Source organism: Abrus precatorius, unplaced genomic scaffold (assembly GCF_003935025.1).
Source record: "Abrus precatorius isolate BTA unplaced genomic scaffold, Abrus_2018 Scaffold7, whole genome shotgun sequence".
Lineage (NCBI taxonomy): Eukaryota > Viridiplantae > Streptophyta > Magnoliopsida > Fabales > Fabaceae > Abrus > Abrus precatorius.
In genome coordinates this window covers 8,701,959-8,721,992 of record NW_020874417.1, presented here as the reverse complement: position 1 = coordinate 8,721,992, position 20,034 = coordinate 8,701,959, and the positions used below count along the sequence as shown (strand labels likewise).

At 31.5% G+C, this 20,034-nt stretch overlaps 2 protein-coding genes across 2 annotated transcripts; both read right to left on the bottom strand.

Moving 5' to 3' along the window:
* Positions 1-356: 356 nt before the first annotated feature.
* LOC113872019 (probable glycosyltransferase STELLO2) lies at positions 357-4,823 on the bottom strand. The gene is made up of 3 exons (XM_027509179.1): positions 2,930-4,823; positions 1,877-2,003; positions 357-1,141 (listed from the first exon to the last, which is right to left on the bottom strand). Exons 1-3 carry the CDS (start codon positions 4,618-4,620, stop codon positions 671-673), a joined length of 2,289 nt encoding a protein of 762 aa, XP_027364980.1. The 5' UTR covers positions 4,621-4,823; the 3' UTR covers positions 357-670.
* A 13,605-nt stretch (positions 4,824-18,428) lies between these two features.
* Positions 18,429-19,491, bottom strand: LOC113871427 (serine/threonine-protein phosphatase 7 long form homolog). The gene is made up of 2 exons (XM_027508523.1): positions 18,889-19,491; positions 18,429-18,641 (listed from the first exon to the last, which is right to left on the bottom strand). Exons 1-2 carry the CDS (start codon positions 19,489-19,491, stop codon positions 18,429-18,431), a joined length of 816 nt encoding a protein of 271 aa, XP_027364324.1.
* Between the last annotated feature and the right edge of the window lie 543 nt (positions 19,492-20,034).

The following is a 20,034-nucleotide window of genomic DNA, read 5'->3' as shown; positions in this document are numbered from 1 at the left end:
CATTGGGGTTCATCATAATCATGATAAAAGTGTATTAATTAAACTTTTAATAAATTTTTTTCTTTTTAATCAGTGTCTCAAGAACACTGGACAGTATTTTCCAACTCACTTTCTAGAGTAGAAGTTGTCCTTGTTGCTCAAGTGCAAAACATTGCAAGTAACAAAGCACTGAATAATTTTAGATCTAGATACAACATAATTCGCATTACTATATACCCTAGCTACTTTGCCTTATCAAAGAATCTCCAACAGCAATTACAAAGTTGGTGGCCTGGCATAGTCAATAATACACCATGAAGATGCTCTTCATAAGATATTATTGCTTAGTTGTTATAAGGGGAAAGCAGTGTATATCAGACAAACTCCAAGTTCATAACAAAAAAGAATCTCTTAATGGAGAGATTGAATTGCAATATTGAATACAAATACATTTTCATTTCACTTTTCACAAAAATGAAAGGGTAAAAGGAATGATACATTTTCTCTGTGGAACAAATCTACAATAAGAGGGGGGGAATGGGAAGGGTTAAAAAACCACCCAATAAACAAAAAAGAGAAAAAAAGACTGTAACACTGTTTTCGATTAAAAAGAGACCACATAGGAGCTATCTGAGTGTTACATGTTTCTTGTATCCTTCTTGTGATTTAGCATCAAGAAACAGTTCTACTTTCAAACTAACTCCATTAGGAGTGGATCCCCTTCTGCCATTATTCTGATAAGCTTTATAAAGTCTTGTTCACTTGATACATTCCATGGATGAACAGCAGAGACTTTGGGAGAATAAAGAGTGGAGGAATTAGCAGGAGGATTTTGCTTGTAGATCATTGTATCAAGAATAGGGTCAAAATTCTGAGGAGAATCTAAGGAGACAAAGAACATAGGAATTGCAACCTTCTGATGGATCTCTAGATTGCCCACTAGGTTAACAAGCTCAACAAAATCACTGATAAAGCGCTGAGGAACATAGAACACCTCAGAACTGCATAATAGAAGGTTCTTTTCGTCGGCACTTGTTTCTTTGTAACTGACTTGAAAGTGAGCTGGCATCATGCTAACAACCTTCTGTACCATGCTTGCTTGCTGTGATAACCAATCAGTGTTGTCATCTTTAGTTAATACAGAAGCCCAAGACTCGGATACCTGGATTCAAGTGAATTTGTAAATTGTCAGAGAGAAAAAGTGAGAACTACCTTCTAAGAGTTCAAGCTATATAGCATTATCAAGTATGACAATAAATCAATGATTTGATTTTGATCCATTAGTTGGTGTAAAATAATATCACACTATCATCCACTATTGTGCTAAGATTGTCCTAAAGGAATTTGAATATGATATAAACAAGTTGAGCAGTCAAACTCTTCTATTCTGTTCCCGTAACAGGATATGATTGGATAATAGTGTACAACAACTTCACACTAAAAATAGATTAAAGAAAGTACGCACCATTCTAATCCTTGAAATTGTAAGCAATAAGCATTAGCCAATTTACTTTCTAACTTACAAAATCCTCACTTTAGTTGTTGACTTTGTAAAAAGCCAATTTATTCAGTCCTTTTCCATTTTATTTTACACAGTTATTTTACACTAAAATGGTCTAACCATTTCATTTTAAACTAAAAAATGACTAAAGTGAACAATGTTTTGCAAAGTCAAGGACAAAATAACGTAATGCTTACAATTAATTTTAGGGATTGGAATGGGGTTTAACTAGAATAAAACTACTCTCTTACTATAATTGTACAACACAAGCATTCCAAACAGAGGCCAACAAGCCTTGTATTATCACTTTTTTGGGAATTGGTAAGGGGAGAGTATCTATGGTACAAAAATAAGAATCCAGACTTTCAATGAGAGGAAACATAGTAACAATAATACCTTATTAGTAATCCACAGTTTAGTTTTATCAGCCTGTAGTAAGTTCCAGTAATTAAGAATGGTGTTATCCTGTAGGAATAAAAATCCTTCTGCACTGCTAAATTGATCAAAAATTTTTGGCAGATACCTGGAAACATGAGATTAATAAAATTAAAATTATATCAACAAGGACAAAGATAAGCAATCGGAAATTTAGAACTACAAATCTGGTTATTAATCTGCTTGTCAGGTGAGTGAACTTTCAGAGTTTGTGTTATTAAAGATGAGAATCATAAATAGTAAATCAATAAATTATTCTTCTTTCCTTCCCTCTGCAATCCCCTTGTTCTGACTTCTAAACAGTATCCATCTAGAATCTCCGATCTTATGTTTGGTATATCTATACTATTTGGTTGGAGAGGAGGGGAATGGAGGGACTTTGGTGAAAAATCATTGTTTGGTTTAGAAGTTTAGAGAGGGAAAGGGAAAGGGAAATGAGGGAGGCCAAATCCCTCCCCTCCTTTGAACCAAACAATCCAATATGCAACATTCAATCTCTTTTATAGATCCTAGTATGATTAAACAAAATGTTTGAGGAGATAGAGATAAATGCTTCACAGTTTAAAACAAGTAAAATTTCTAATATTACTCTTTCAAAAATTTGCATTGCTAGTGACTCGTGTGCTATAGAACATATAAGGCACTAATACCAGCATGCTTAAAGTGATGGAAAGTTTTGTCTATGCTGTTGTCCAAGTTAATTCATATTCCACAAGCACAACACATAAGCAATTTATCTGTATCAGACAGCTAATTGTCCAAAGCAATTACTTGAGATAGTTTTATTTTAATTTATCATGAACTTCAATCTTGTACTATTGCCCATGAAAAAGCTGGCCCCTGTAATTTACTTTATTCACACTTTTAATGATAAAAGAAAACCATCTCAGGTAATCATGAAAGGCCAGTATTCTGTTTTAGAATATATTTGGATAAAATAAATCTATTAGCAGCTTGGTCATGAAATAGCAATCATGACTCATACAGGAAAATGTAAGATATAACTGGACTTACCTGTATGCATAGTCCAAATGGACCTCCTCTACAACAAGATCTACATCTTTCCTTTCTGACAAAATAACTACAGATCGGAAAATCCTCCCATAAAGCAACCTCCATTCCAGGGCTGTGCGTTCCACAGGTCCACTGCAATGCATGATAAGCACAACATTTCCGAAAGTCTTCCTCCATCGGATTAAATTACCAATCTCATAATTCACTGTTCCCGTTTCTTCAACCCCAAGATGAACTGATGGCAACTTTTGTGGTATAAACTCCCTTCGATCACCGTGACCAATATTTGCCCTCGGACGTCCCAATTCCAACGACATCAACCTTGGCTGCTGATAGCCAACAGCCAGCAAGTCCTGCAGCCAAGCAGCAGTAAGCTTCACATCCTTCTCAGTCCAAAAGCCCTCCTCTGCCATTGCATAGCTCAAGTCCAAAATCTTCTCAAACAACCTATGCTTATTCGATCTCCACAGAACCAAGAACTTAATCAAACGACCCACATTCACATGAAGATCTTTCTCTTCTGAAAACGGATATGCCTCAATCCTGTCATACCTATGAACAGTAGGGGGATAAATCACAACATAACCACCAAGCTCCCAAAGAAGCCTCTGTCCCCAGTAACCTCTCAACACATCAGAAGCCATCGTGCTAACCGACACGGGGAGCATCAAAGCCCAAAATGCAGGCGAATGGTACATAGTATTAAAAGAATTAACCGGCGCCATCACACCCTGCGGCAACGCCACCTTCGGCGCATGCTCATCGAACCGAATATCAAACGCTTCCAAACCTGATTTCCTTGTAAAATAAAACACCGAATCAACATCCGGCAGGCCATTCGAAATCCCCTGCTGAATGAACTGCTTACCACCAAAAACCTGAGTGTAAAACTCCTCATGCCCAATTCCACCCACATTCTCCAAAGGCAACCCTCTAGGCCAAACAGAACGTTGCCCAAAATGCACATAAGGGTTCACAACGGTTCGATTCGGGTTATCATGACTATATTGCAACAAAACCTCTTGCCTAGCACCCTCTCCAACTAACTCCACATCAAAATGCTTACCCAAATCCTCATCTATAACTTCCCCTCTATCATCAGCATCAAAAATCTTCTTAGCACCATGCTGAATTGCAAACAAATACCCCACACTCTTTCTAACAAACGAATCATAAGGAAGGTAATCAACGACCCTAAACCCCAAGTTGGCCTGTTCATCCAACGACAAAAAGATCGCACCTTTTAATTCCCAATCCGACGGCGTTTTGGAACCCCCGATCGCCAGCACCTGCCACCCCTTCATCTTCACTAGCTTCCGAAGCGCTTCGCTCGGGTAACTCGAAACCGAGACCACGATCCACTTCTCCGACCGAAAGTTCGCGAACTTCGATGTCTTGTCGGCAATTGGCCCAATCGCGTTCCAATCCACGCGCGGATACGCGATCTTCTCGAGCTCCTGCGCCTGCTTCTCGAAGCAGAGAAGCGCGGCAGTGTCGCCGGCGTTGCGGAGGAAGAACACGGCGGCGACGGTGACGACGAGGAGCAAGATTGCGACGATCTTGAACAAGTTGTCGGAAACCCATGCGGAGAAATCAAGGTTCTTCGTGGTTGTGGTTGTGGGAAGTGTTTGGTTTCTGAAATGGGGTTTCTGGTTTGTAGATTTGGGAGTTGAACGCTCTTGGACCATCATTGAGTTCAAGTGTTGAATTGAAACCCCCCAAGAATGTGTTTTTGTTTGTTTAGCTTGACTTGAGCTGAATAAATTCAACTCACACACACATTATCTGACCCAAACCAAAACATAGAATGTCACTGAAGTTTTGTTTAACGTTGTGGTTGCCGACAGGTATAAGGTTGAGTGTGTCGGTTCCTTAAGCTTGAATGCAACTGCAACTAGTTTGGTGAAGTGAAATCTTCAGCTGGTTCAGTTACAACTTTAATATTTTATTTTATTTCAATTTTTATTTTATGGTTGGTGTGGGGAATGGACTTATTAGGTAATATTTCACGTTGGGGTATTAATTGGAATTGTTATTATAATGTTAGTATTGATTTATTGGGGACAGATGGAACTTGCAGTGTTTTATTTTGTGGGTTATTTGGCTCTGCTTGAAATCCAAGTTGTTTTTGTTTCCAAAGTAGAGGTGACTTGGGAAGCCAGTTAAACTTGGTGTGGTAACCACTTTTGAGGTTTGATGGGTCTATTTGAAAGTGCGTCCAGCGTGGTTAACAAGTCTTTTTCGACTAAATCAATGCCTTGCCATGTGTAGTAAGATTTTGTACAAAGTGCCTATGCCTCGTCCCAAGAGAAACACCATTGATCCCAAGTGTTTGGTTTCGAAAGAACCCAAATGCTGTCCAAACATTCTGTTCAATTTTTTTTTTTGTTACTAGATACCTTTTGAATATTTGTGAGGTACAATTTCATAATAAAAATGTAATCATTTTTTCCAAATAATGCGTTTTATAAAATATAACTTGAGAATAAAATGCAGCTAGAGACAATGGATTTTTTTCTGAACCAAACCAGTACAATCTAAACACACTTGGGCTATGTTCAGCCCAGTACAAGTGGGTCGGCCTCATAACAACAGAAAAAGCCTTTAGATATCTTTCTTTAGATGTATAAAAAAAACATTTCCAGTTGTCAGAATAACATTAGAAATATTTTAACTGGGCACCCTTTCTAGTAAATTTTTATCTAATTTGGTGTAATATCTTTTCGTTATTTGGGTCACCTTTTCACTTGTGCAATTAAGCATAGATATACTGGATTTTCATTGCCAATAAACAAGTTTCTTGAATTTACCCAAAATTCTTTTATTTTGCACAAATTGTTTTTACAATGTGATAAATTAATATCTTTGAAGTCACTGTTAGTGAATGATAAGAACTAAGAAGGAGTGAACCGTGTTGTTTAAATTAAATGGAATAATATGTTGTTCTGTCATGTGCTAAATATATAATTACCATGAATTATTCGTCGTAGGGACCATCTGATTCTGACCATCACTTGTTAATATTAATGACTTAATGATTGAATAAAAATTATATTTAAAATAATTCTGCTGCTAGGCTCGACTAATCCAAAATGAAAAAAAAAATGTCACAAAAATTATTTTAACTGTTGAAATTGTCATTATGATGATGATATGTCTTCTAAGTATGAACTCTTAAACAACTTGTTTTCTATATATGTATGACAATTATATCTATGCTAAAATATAAGACACTAAATCAAGTGAAAGCTGACATAAATGTTCTTCTAAATATCAAACAAAAACCATCCATGATATCCATGCAACATAACATCATTCATTCTCTTCTTTCTCTTGAGGTCGATCTTCCTCTCCATGATTTAAAAAAAAAACATATGATAAAATTTGTAAGTTTGTAAAAGATATTTAATTTAAGAAATTAACAAAAAAAAAAAAAAGACAAACAGGCCCAAATTTGATTTCCTACTAAAGTAAATGTGATCAATCTAAAGTAAATGCTTTATGACAAATCAATAGTTGACATATTTGATTATTAATTTATTTAAATAAATGTTGTAGAGTCAAGATATGATAATATAATCACTCCACGACACACTAAAAACCACACAAGGGACTACCAAGAAATACAATATGAGAGTTAAGCAAGAATAATCTCCTAGAAGTTCATTATTAACAGTCCATGAAGCAATAAGCATTCCACTAAAAGTAGAGATTCATCGGCATATTACAGGATCAAGGTTCTATATACGTAAGCTTACCACAAGAATCCTTTCATCTTATAGGTTCCATTTCTTCTAATATTTATAGGCAAAAAAAAAATGGAAGAACAAGCCAAAATATGCTTGCATTTATTCTAGCATGCAGTCGTCTGCTTATCTCGATTTTTGTTTTCTTAAAAGTTAATATTATGTGAAGATACAATTTTATTTCAGTCACCTATGAAAGTAATAATTTTTCTGTTAAAAGAATGGGTCTCGTTATATTCCTTTATTTTTTTTAAATAGAAACTAATAGTGAGAAAAAATCTGATGTTTCACCATTAAAAATAGTAAGAGTAAATAAGAAAAAGACTATATTGTAAATTAAATTGACAAAAAATTCTAAATAAGGCAACTATGAAGATTAGATTATTAACTAGCAAGATTGAACCCCATCGACAAAGAATGTCTTGTGTTCAGTAGTCCATTATTGATGCATCATATATTATCTATACGTATTATAGATTTTGTGAAATATTTTTACCTTGAAATAAAATTTCTAAGATGCTTTGTCTGAAAAAGATTAATGAAAAAAAGAAAAAGAAAAACCTCTAGAGAGACACGCGGCACACGCTGACAGAGAGAGAAAAAATTGAAAAGATTTCAATATACCCGCGAAATTTCAAAAGCTGAGAGAGAATGAGAGAGTGAAGCTTCGGATTCTGAAGCCAGAAATGTCTTCGTTCCCGAGTTCCGAAGAACGAACGGTTGCATCGTCTCTGCTTCTTCTCAACACCGCACCTTCTCCCTCAGTTTCTACTCCAAAGTAACCATAGCCATCTCAGTTCACATCTCATTCTTACGATTCTTATTTTCGTTTTGATCTTCACTTTGATTTTGCAAATTTATTGTTCTGAAGGTTCCTCTCTGATTTCAACGATCCACTTCCAGAGAGAAGCAGCATCAAAAGTTTCAGAGAATGTTCAGTTTCCGGCGGTTCCAAGAAGTCTTCGTCGTCCTCCCTCACTAATGACGCCGGTGATTCATCGGAGGAAGAGATCAAATCGCGAAGTATTTCCTTCTTCTCTGCCATCGCTCGTTACCATCAGATGAAGTTCAAGGTCGCTTTATGCATCTTCTCATCCATGCTCTCTCAGAATTTGTTCTGTTTCGTTATCTGTTATAGCGTTCGGAAGCAGAAGAAACAATGCTGTGGAATGATCTGGAATAATCGTTGTGAATTTGTTAAAATTCAGTGTTCAAATCGATTGCTCGATTTGTGTTTATACTGAAATTTTATTTCAGTTGAATCTCGGCAATGCAAACATTTGATAATTACGATATGTGATTTTGAATTTCTGGATTGTTTTAGAGTCGTTAGTTTAGTTCGTTATGTTTTCAAAATTGTGTAAACTGAGGAGTTTTGATTTGTGAAAGATTGCGAGGAGGATTCGATCGAAGGTCACGTGGACCTCCTCTTGCACCGGCGGCGACCGGAAACCGAACGCCGACGAGGACGCGAAAGTGACTCCTGTTTCGATATCTGGTGAGGCCTCGTCCTGTTTGTCGAGCAGCTCGAGCGGGATCTCTAGCGCACGAAGCTTGCGCTACGCTAACAGATGCAGAGGCGCGAATGCGAGCATGCCGGGGATGGGACGCGAGCCGGCGCCGCCGTCGCATCACACCGCCGGTTCTCCACACCTGCGCCGGCGCGGCGAAGCCATATTGAAGTTGCTCTCTCACGGTGGTTCCTCTGAAGTGAGAATCCGTCAAATGCTCGGTGACAGCCCTGACACTAGCAAAGCTCTCCGAATGTGCTCTTTCTCTCTCTCTCTTTCTCCCTCTCTTTCTCTCTCTGTCTCACACGCACACACGTGGATTGTGGCATGCAACATAAACATTTCTATTAAAGACGTGAATAGGTTGGTTTGTTTTCACCAGAATCAAATTTTCAATCGACCTTGGTTTTGTATTGTGTTGTGATGAAAACAATCATGAACTACTACTGAAGATGGATTGAATTTGAAATCTGTGGATTTTCATTATTTAACACGCATTTTATTCTAATTGAATTTTATTAAAAATTATGAAATTACTTGAATCTTACTCCTTTATAATTCTCACTTTTTAATCAAAATGTGTTAAAAAAGGCCTATTAGAAAAATGTGTCATTAACGCTTTTATTTCCATAGAAGTGTCATTATTTTTGTTGCATTTGATAAAACTAAGGACTATTTGCAGGTTGCTGAAGGTGGATGCGGTGAAAAGATCAGGTTCCGGTGGACGTCACGATCCCTATGTTTACACGGTATGCATTTTTATTATTCACTAATTAATTTGTTAGTTTTGTTCTTATAGGATGAAATTCAATATCATTTACTCGTGTAAAATAATTAATTATAATAACAACAAATTGAGAGTCAAAATGATGCACATAATAACATACAATTTAAAAGGTTTTACACTAATTCCTTACTTTTCCCCCTCAAATGTTAGATGTGTTAGCTATTTCTTGAGGAATATTTCACTAACCAGAGGATTGCACGTCTTTATTTTCCCGTGCTTTTTGGAAAACAAATATTTTTCTGACAGATAACTGGGTGAAGTTAGCATAAGGAGGTATGGTAGATTGTAGCGGATTAAGTAAACTCACACAGATAAAGATTGTTTTATAGTTATATCATATATCGGTGCAGTTTCAGGTGTACATATCCCTAAAATATAACAGGGAAATTTTGCTGTAGCCCAATTATTATGTAGTCATCTAGAGGTTTTTATGGTGTCAATATATAGTATAGAATACAGTAGCCATCGTGTAAGTTCACAACGGTCCAGGCGTTCAGCTCTTGCTATTCCCATGGTCTAAATACGTTCGGTTATGTAATGAGAAGTTGAAACTCAAATGTGGTAGAAATAGAATAGAGAAAAGAGTGTTCAACTTTTTAATTGTTTTTAAATTTCAATTTTATCTCAATTATTCTTTAAATTTTATTCTTTTTATAATTAGATATTTTAAACTTTAATTTTCGTACAAATGATCCTTAAACTTCACTAATTTTATAAATAAGTACCTTAAACTTTAATTTTATTATAATTAATCCTTAAATTTTACTGGCCGAAAAACAATTTAATTAATTATATACCTTAAAATTCAGTCATTTATTTTTCGTTATACATTTTTCTAAATATCATAACATGATAAAATTCTAAATTGTAGAAAAAATTCAAAGAAAGATAATAAAATATTCACTATAAATATATAATATATAATTAAATGATTCTTATATTTTTTATAATTTATTTTTATCTCAAATTATTAATATTATGCAATTATTACAATATTATATATACTGTTTTACTTTTTATTATTTTTAATGGTTTTTTTCCTTGAATTTAATATTTTGATGTTTAGAGAATAAAGTATAACAAAAACAAAATAACGAATAACTAAGATTTAAGACAAATAAATGGCTAAATTTCTCCATTAGTAATTGAGTTCTAACATAATTTATTCAGAAGTTATTTGCAAAATGTATAAAGTTTAAGAGTAAATTGAATCAGATTTTAATTTTAAGATTTTTAATTGCAAAATTAGCAAGTTTTAAGGATCAATGAACTAAAATTAATGTTCATGATGGCTTATAAAAAGATAAAGTTTAAAGATAGATTAAATTTAAAGTATCTATTTAAGAAAAAAATTAGAGTGATTAAATACTGTTTTCCTAATATAATATATTGACACCGTTAAACACGACTTCTGGGTGTCTCGTACGTTTTATGTGACGAGTCTCTGTAGTCTTTATTATTTTAAACCTGTTTTCCAATGCAAAAAAGAAACTCTTAAAATATTTTTTTTTTATTTGTGTGAGGACAAGTAGTAAAAAATAATAAACAATAAATTTTATTAAAATTATAACATTTAAATTATTATTTTTTTGCTATTAGATAACATTTAAATTATTAATATATTGAATTTTGTTATATTTTATAATTTTTTAAAAATGTATTCTATGTGTATTTTTATTCTGAACCCCTAAGTATACGTTATACAAACTGATTTTAACATTCACATTTAGCGAAATAATCAATGAAGGACCATAATTATTGACATCATACAATATCATGAATGAAATCTTTTTAGTGCTTGTTTAGTTTGGCGCCGTCTAATTGCCCACTATCGATTTCTATTTAAACATAAACGTTCAAGATTTATAATCATGGATTTCGAGGCATGTTTATTGGCAGCGATAATTTTTTGCTTCCATTAAAGTCAATTTTGTCCCAAATGCAAACAAATAAATGGAAAAAATTGCACAAATTACAGTTACAGTTTTAGTTTTAATTCGTTGTGAACACACAAGGAGGAACAGTTGACACGGAAAAATGACGAATGCTTAAAAACATTTATTTTTTTTATTCTCTTACAAATAAATAGAAGCCATTGTCGAATGCAATGAGAAATTCTTATCTTATAGTACTTTTATTATTTTCATAGAAATCTTTACAGATAACAAATATATAAAATAAAATATTTTTATAATTAAAAATAAAACACATTTTTTAAACCAAATGCTTTAGTTTGTCATGTGATATTTTAAGAGATTCCTAAGTTTTCTTTTGTACCATATAATCCTTCTTGAGTAATCTAGTATCTTATTTTTCTTAAAAAAAATTCTAGTATAGATTTTTTATTTTTGTTTTTTCTTTATTAAATAACTGTTATAGGACTGTAATTGTTTGGCAATTGCATTTCAACTAAAACGATCACAATCGAATTTAAGTGGACATTGTGTATAAATTTTGTTTATATTTATTTATTCACTGAACAGCCTAAATGTTTTCTTTATGATGTTCTCTACTCTCGCCGCATAAAATAAATTTACACTACTAAATTTATTAAATAGATAGGATTTGAATCCTTTATTTTATAAACTGCTATAATTCTGAGTTTATGTAAAATTGTTGCTTAACTTCAACATTTTATGATAAAATGAAAAAAAAAAAAAGAGGCGTCAAAGAAATAACAAATCAAACGATGGAATTAATAATACAATTTCATTATTTTAACATCAAATAATAAACACTTTATTTAATATTCTATATAATATTTATTATTTTTCTTAAATATGAAAAAAATCATAAGCAAGGAAAGCTCCCTCCAATAGTAACTAACACCAAAAGAAATAAAATCATCAAATGTATGATAACTTTGTTATTATAAATTTATAACTAACTTGGTATTTGGTATTGGATGATGAGATCTCATAACAGAGTCTTACTTGATTGGGTGATTTACTTAACATGCTTAAAATAGGGTTCATATATTTTTAATTTTGGCGAGACCACTACAATCTAGTCTTAATTTACTTAAGTAATTTAATAATCGTTTAAGTATAAATTAATAAAAATCATTTAAATAAGAGTACACACTTAAGTTATTTTAACATTTGTAAAACTTAAATCTTGTTTAAGCAAGAAGAGAATGCCATAATTTTTGGTCGCTTAGTTAAAAGTGGAGTTGTTTAAGTTATTTTATGTTTTCTTAAGCGAATTTAATTGTTAATAAAAATTAAGATAAAGAGTAGGGTCTAAGAATAAGGATAGACTTAAATATAACCTTTGTTTAAGTGAGAAATAAACCACAAAGCTAGTCTTGATTTGCTTAAGCGAATGGTTATTTGCTTAAATGAATTATAAAAAAAAAAAAAACTTAAAAAATAGCATAAACAGATAATATGTTACATCATTAAATAAATACATTGGTAAAGGCACACATGCTTTTAATATTGAACAAGTCATTAAAAATAGTAAATAAGAAAATATTTTATAATATTAGATAAAGAAACAATAAACATTGGTGACAAAAAGATATACATTATTATTATCCTAAAAATTATAAAGAGGAATTACATAATTAAAGTGTTTGAACAAAGAACAATAAATGAAACACATTAAAGGAAGTCTTAATTAAACAAAAAAATAAAAAATAAAGATGTATGGTTTAATATTGCCTTTACATCTATGGAGTGATAATCTCTAGCACATACTCTTCCTTCATGGACTGAACTTCATCCCCTTCATCATTTTGAGCATGATGCTCATCTTGTGGTTCTTCTTCTCTATCTCCTGATTCGTTATGGCAAGCATCATGATAATTATGGTCATCTTGGGGTATATATCTTTTCTATCTATATTGATTCATCATATGTAGGGTTCTCCTTAGTTAAGAAGTTAGGGCTGTCTACAGGTAGAGATGAGAATGGGTTAGGCAGGTCGTCAAGAACCTATGCCCTTACTTATTTAAGACTTGACCTAACTAGACTCGTTTATTAAAAAGGTAATGTTTAGACTTTTAAAAAGGCCTATTTAAATAAAGAGGTCAAGTTTAAGCTTAAAAAAAAAGCCTTTTAGGCATGTTAGGTCAGTCCAATTAAATAATTATATTATTTTATAATTTTTATTTATTTATTTGTAACATTTTAATATAAATATAATTGTCTAAAAAAATATAATATATTATATAATATGTAATGTATAACATAGTATAGTATTTATGCTATAATAATATAATAATTATAATTATACTATTGGAGTACCAATTAAAACTTATCGTAAAAAAAATTACCAATTAAAACTTTGTATATTTTTTTGACTAAGTATAGTATTTAAATGTAATTACTTATCATATGTTTTCTATTTTATTAATAGTAGGCCTTTTGACCTGTTAACTCGTTGGCTACTAACTTATTGACCTATTAGCTCGTTAAATTTAAATTATTAGTATTATTTGAAGGTCTTAATGTTAATAGGCTACTAAATAGGCTATTGTATTAGGTCAAGCTTTTTTAAAAGTCAAACTAACTCTAAAAATTTGGTCTATATTATGTCATCGATCTAGTCTGAGACTCTAGTTTTGTGTAATAGAATAGAACTTAATTAACCTTAAGCTTGACTTTATTCATTCCCATCATCCCTATTAGTAGACCATAAGACATATGTTGCAAATTCTATTGGTATAGACCGTGGAAAAGCAAAAATCTCTTTGTGATTCTAATGTAAAGTGAACATGCAGAAGGAATCATTAAGTGTGTAGGACCATCTTGAAAGGAATTCAAGGTAAGAGGCATATGAATAAATCATACTTTCATACCCTCAATTGGTAGTAAGGTAAAAGATTCCTGACATAATTTAAATTTTAAGCTAAAATGATAAATGATAGAACATTTACCTGTAAAAGGAATCATTCAACTACGTGTACACCCAATGGTTGATTGCCTTCTACTAGTGTAGGTGAGTGAGATGGTTGTGCTCTAGGTGCTACCTTAGGTGGTGCTGATGAGCAATGTTGAGAAGAAACTCTAAAAGACTGCTCTAATTAATTGGTATAGTAATTTTTTTATGAGGTGGGCATTGACAGAGATATACTATTTAAGCTCGTCTCATACATGTGTCCCTTGTAAGGGCCACTATTTGAGCCCATACATCCTCCTCATTTGAAGGAGGAGGGAATATCAATATCGGGCCTAGCCTCAACCGCTTGTATTTAGTGTTGAGTTTGTGTCTGCTCTCACTTGAACTCATACTACAAAGAAAAAAGAAAGAAAGATAAAACACGTTGTATGTAATAATTATGACATAAATAAAAATAGTAATAAAAATTAACTAGAAAAATGATTGAATTCAAATTTACATCAGTAACTTTGAAACGAGGATCAACCTAGATCTCTCCAGACTTTCCTCATAGGTCACCTTTTTGGTGGTAGGTTTCTTTCATTTGAAAGCAAGGATCAACCCAACTTTCAGGTGACCTTGAAGAGCTATTTAACACCCTCACTTGCACTGATATGTATAATAAAATCATAAAAATATAGTATTTTTCACAATTCAATCGTAATAAATAAATATTTAATAATTTATTAATCTTATAAAGGTTAAAGACTTACTAGATGATTGAAAATTCCTTTCCGGATGCGCAACCCATTAGGATTAAGTGATCTGCCTTTTTATGAAGTCTAATTCATCTTCCTCTTGTCCAACCTATCCTTGAAGGTTGGGTCGCTGGCCCTCACATAGGGTGGCATTATTCAATCAAAGGCTCTTCATATACCTCTTTTAGACATTTTGGAACATGTTTTGTAACTGCTTAAAAGACTTAATCCTCTAAACCCTCTTAAGAGCAAGCTCATCCTCAAGCAAAATATAGTATCTTTGCCTACACAAAATTCAGAACACATAATTAATCATAACTTTTACTCTTGCGTAGCATCCCTAGGAAGATTAGTCTTAATGAGATATGAGTAGCTATACTTAATTTGTATCAACTGTGATTACGATGACCTTCAGTAAATGGATCAAAGCTATTACATAGAAAAAAAAAATTTAAAATAATAATAAAAATTTAAATATCGTACGCAATGTAAAATTAGAAGTGAGAGTCCTTGTTAAAAGGAATGCTAGTGACAGGTTATTTTTGGTGCAAAATTGAGATTAGCAAAATTGTCTAGCTTTACTGGTGCAACATGACCTAACCTGTCTTGTTTATTTTTGGTAAATTAGACCAAGTTGAATGAATTATATTGAGTAAAATGCATTTATGAGATAAATTTATATTTTTTTCAATAAATTATGTAGTAATTTTAATAATATATTGATCAAAACAAAGTGTTAAAACACTATATGCTTTTACTAATGGTTGTGTTTAGTGCTTTGTCTATTGTTCTTGGTAGCAATTATGATGATTTCCTTGAATATAATACAATTAAACCTAATTCATCTACATCACGAAAATGTCTATATGCAAGTAAATAAAGAATGACAAAAGAATTATATATTTATATTTATATCCTACAATGGCATTACGTTGCCGTATCATCCTAATCATGTAGAGAATATATTGAGAATTATTTTACATACTATATATTAAAAAGGTATGTATTAAATGCATTTTATAAATTTAAGATAATAAAAAAATTAATTTTTAATGCAAATTGTTTTACTTTTAACTACATACACCCTTAAGAACACAATAAAAAACAAATAACAAAAAAATATACCAACTCAGTGTTAAAATATATTCAGGTTTTTTGCCCTTTTAGGGTTAATTTTTAAAAAAAAATTATCCAAATAGGGTTTCATGAAAACAAATTCCTGATCTGGGGTTGGGGGGTCCACGTGCCAAAAGAATCGTCCCTAGTCTAGACGACACCAATTAAACACAAAAAAAAATTAAAATAATTCAAAAACAATCAACGGATGGAGAAGAAAAGGAGACACGTGTGTAAATCATAGAAGTGTCGGCTGGTTCATAGCTGTCTTCAGTGTCAGCTGGTCCAGAGCCGACTTCAGTGTCAGCTGCGTCAGGGACGGCACAACCGTGATTGGTCCACGTGGCATTGCAGTTTGACTGTTTGGGAGTTGCTCCTTCTTCCTCCTTTCTTCTTCTCCGTTAGCATCTTAGTTGCAGAACATTCATTTCAGGCTCTTGAAAAAAAAAACATAGCATTGCCTATGTTTGTTGGGTCTGAGTTTTCAAAAATTTGAAGATAAAATTATTATAAGGTAAAAGAAATAATAAATTGAATATAGTTTAGTTTTTAAACATGAAATTGCATGCATCTTACATTGAGATTATGGTGTAGGTCATTTTCTGGGTGAGTGGGTGGCGGTGGGTGGTGGTTGGTGGAGTTCCTGAAGAAGAGAGTATATATTCAGTCTAGCGCAGGTGTACAATTATTTTTTTGTTTTTTAATATTTAAAAAATTAATTTTTGTATTTTGTTAGCTATAAAATTTTAGATAATGCTATGAAAAATTATATAATATAATTGTTATTGTTTTATAATTAGTTGTTTAAAAATGTATTAAATATAAATTATAGTAATCCATAATATGTATTTAATTATTAAATAACAAGAAAAATTTTGATTGTAATAAATTGATAAATTAAGAGGAAAGAAAAAATATATAAATAAATATAGTTAAAAAAAATAAAAAACATCATAATGAAAAAATATATATTCACATGCACTAAAAATATTAAATAATAAATGTAAGAGAAATAAAAATTTTTGTTCTTTATATGGTAGATTGATATATAAAAAAATTATTGACTCAAAAAATAACGTTAGTAGTAAAGATAATATTTAGTTTTTGAATAAGTGTAAATGCAATATTTTTATTAAAATTATTGATAAAAATAACATATATAGTTATATTATAATTATGTTTTAAAAAATAAGTTCATTAAAAATTAGCAATAAATAATATAATAAGTATATCATCAAATATATTTAAAAAATTACATATTTGCTTGAAAGTTTATGATTTAAAATTTTAAATAAATTGTATTAGATATTATATAATATAATATTAAATATTTATAATTTGTTAGTTAAAGAATGTATTGAATTTAAATTTTAGAAAGTCAATAATATATTTTAATTATTAAATATTAAGATAAATTGTTATAGTAATTAATTATTAAATTAAGAGGAAAGAAAATTTGATATTAAGATATACGGTTCATAAAGAAGAAATAAAAAACATAGTAATGAGAAAAAAATATATGGAATGTAGTAGAATGGCCGAAATTTTATACAACTTCGGAGAAATAATAAATTTTTATATTTTGATGGTAGATTAAGATATAATAAAGAATTTGTAACAAAAAAAAAATAGATGTAGTAAGAATAATAATTAGTTTTTAAAATTTAGAGTAAATAAAAAAATTATTGATCAGAGTAAATTGAGTGCATGTAATTACATTTATAGCTATTTATTATAATTGTAAATTAATATTTAAAAGTTTTTAAATTGTTAAAAATTATTTAATATAATAATTAAATGAAAGAGTTTTTTATGTTAATTTGAAATTTTGTTATTGTTATAGTTAAATAATTGTAATAAAAATTAGGTAGTAATGAAAAATAAAATGATAAACTAATATATTTTTTTAATCTATTCATTTTAATGTACATAATTTCAGTTAAAGTTGACAAATTTTATTTCAGATGACATCATCTTTATCGCGGAGTAGGGTTTTAAATCCTGACTCGGAGGATGATTCATTATTGAAATATCAGTCTGTTCACGTATCGGAGCATATTTGGGATGGATGTGAGCACCCAGTTTTGAAGGTGAGAAGGAGTCACTTCATACCGGCTGGCATGGAAGGGGTTCCAGTGGAGATACTTCCTCATCTAACTTTAGCTGGATTTGCTGGAGTAGCTCAATTGGTATGCTTTCCTATTGACCGACATCTTATTACAGCCTTGGTTGAAAGATGGAGGCTAGAGACGCATACCTTCCACATGCCTCCTAGAGAGTGTACTATAACTCTTCAGGACATTTTTATTCAGACAGGGCTTCGTATAAATGGAAAGGCAGTGATTGTAGCTGTAGAAGGTGATAAGACATAAATTGTGGAGGATTTGCTTGGTATTAGACCACCTGCTGATGCATTTATGGGGAGTAGTTTGAAGTTGAGTTAGTTGGACTAACACTTTACACATGTTGCAATACATAATCATAATGAACTTCAACTTACTCGCTTTGCTAGAGCTTATATTCTGAGGTTGATAGGTAGGTTCATGTTGGCTGATCATTCCTCTAGTAGAGTCCTAGTTAGGTACCTTCCATTGCTAGAGGATTTTACTATCACAAGACAGTATAGTTGGGGAGCTACAACATTGACATTCCAATACCGAGAGTTATGCATGTCGACTAATATTAAGCATTTTGGTATTGGAGGATTAACCCCATTACTTATGATGTGGGCATGGGATAGATTTCCATTTTTACAGTCTAATAATTCTGTCCACACACGACTAGAGCTTCCTCACAGTGCACGGTATGTTCTGAATGATTGTATTGCCGCATTACACAGTCAGTTGCATGCCACTCTACAACCTCAAAGCATATCAACGGGCTTACAGTTAACCACAATAAACGTTCTCCTTTCAGATCATGTGGAACAATGACATCAATCGCTTCATCCTCATATGGTCGCCACATGAACTGCATTTTCAAAAATAATTATTCATAAATAATTTCAAACATGTATAAAAATAGTTAAGAAATGTATAAATATATTAACAAGTACCTCAAGTAGTGCCATTTTATCTAATGCTAGGCTAACATTTCTAAGATCCCTATATGGAGTCTTGGTTGGATATCAAAGACGTCTCTATCTGAGTATAAGTGGAAATACTACTGGTTCACCAGGTATTGGAGTCAACCACGGGAGCCTGTGTCATGCCCATACCTGCAATAATATTATGCATCCATAAATTTCTTTGGCATCATGTCGTGAACCACGATCCAAACCTCTATACAGAAGAGCAAGGCATGATGAACCCCAACTGTACATTCTAATTTCATGGACATTTACCAACAGTTGTAAGAATTTTCCATGTACTGGGGAGTTGCTCTTGTTTGGCATTAAAATATGTCCCAGCAAAGAAAGTACATATCCTCGAGCATGTTGTGCTATCCTAATGTCTGAATTAGCAGTAAGCCAACCAAGTTGTTTTGTGATCCACTTTAATCTTATTTTAGAACCTTCAATATCATTTGATTTGGGCCGACTTCCTAGTAACTGTTCACACATATTCTGCAATGCCAAAGTATTTGGATTAGTAGAACCAGTAACTGCTATACCATTGCATCGCAGTCCAAGCAACATAGCAACATCTTCTAATGTTATTGTGCATTCTCCACAAGGAAGATGGAATATATGTGATTCTGGTCTCCAACGTTTAACAAGTGCATTTATAAGGCCACCATTTATATGCATTTGACATAATTGTGCAATACAATCAAAACTGGCATTTCGTAAAATCTCATTTATTTCAGGCCTAAGTGGCATTATAGATAAGTGTCGTGGTTGTAATACTCTCATTTCCTGAAATTTAAAAATAGTAATTTATCAATAATCTATGAATTAAATATATATCAAAATATAAAAAACTAACTACAAAAAAATTATATGTTTCTACTTAATTATACCCGCACATAGTATTATTATTATTTTAATATAAATTGTGCTTTACTTATTTTTACATCTATTATTATTATTATTATTATTATTATTATTATTATTATTATTATTATATAATACAATGGCTAATGTTAACACTTAGTACGAATAATTTATTATATATTTTTCAATGATAATAATTTTTATTAAAAGTAAATAATATAATAAAAATTATCCAATACTAAAATTTTATCAATTTTATTATGTTTACTTAGACTAAAATAATTATCTTTATTTTATACAAACTTAAAATAAATTTCATTAATTAAAAAATAAATAACTCAAATAAAATTTATTTTTTTTTAATTATACTACATTGCATGTATTAAAAAATAAATATTTACTTACATTTTGAGTACGAATACGTTGTAA

What these genes read in the sequence shown, in the direction of transcription:
- LOC113871427 (XM_027508523.1), bottom strand. Translation starts at nt 19,491, where the DNA reads ATGCCACTTAGGCCTGAAATAAATGAGATTTTACGAAATGCCAGTTTT. An exon ending in GATGCATAATATTATTGCAG is followed by an intron (nt 18,642 to 18,888) that starts GTATGGGCATGA and finishes TTGAAAATGCAG; the next exon opens with TTCATGTGGCGACCATATGA.
- LOC113872019 (XM_027509179.1), bottom strand. Translation starts at nt 4,620, where the DNA reads ATGATGGTCCAAGAGCGTTCAACTCCCAAATCTACAAACCAGAAACCC. An exon ending in CATTTGGACTATGCATACAG is followed by an intron (nt 2,004 to 2,929) that starts GTAAGTCCAGTT and finishes TCATGTTTCCAG; the next exon opens with GTATCTGCCAAAAATTTTTG. An exon ending in AACTGTGGATTACTAATAAG is followed by an intron (nt 1,142 to 1,876) that starts GTATTATTGTTA and finishes ACTTGAATCCAG; the next exon opens with GTATCCGAGTCTTGGGCTTC.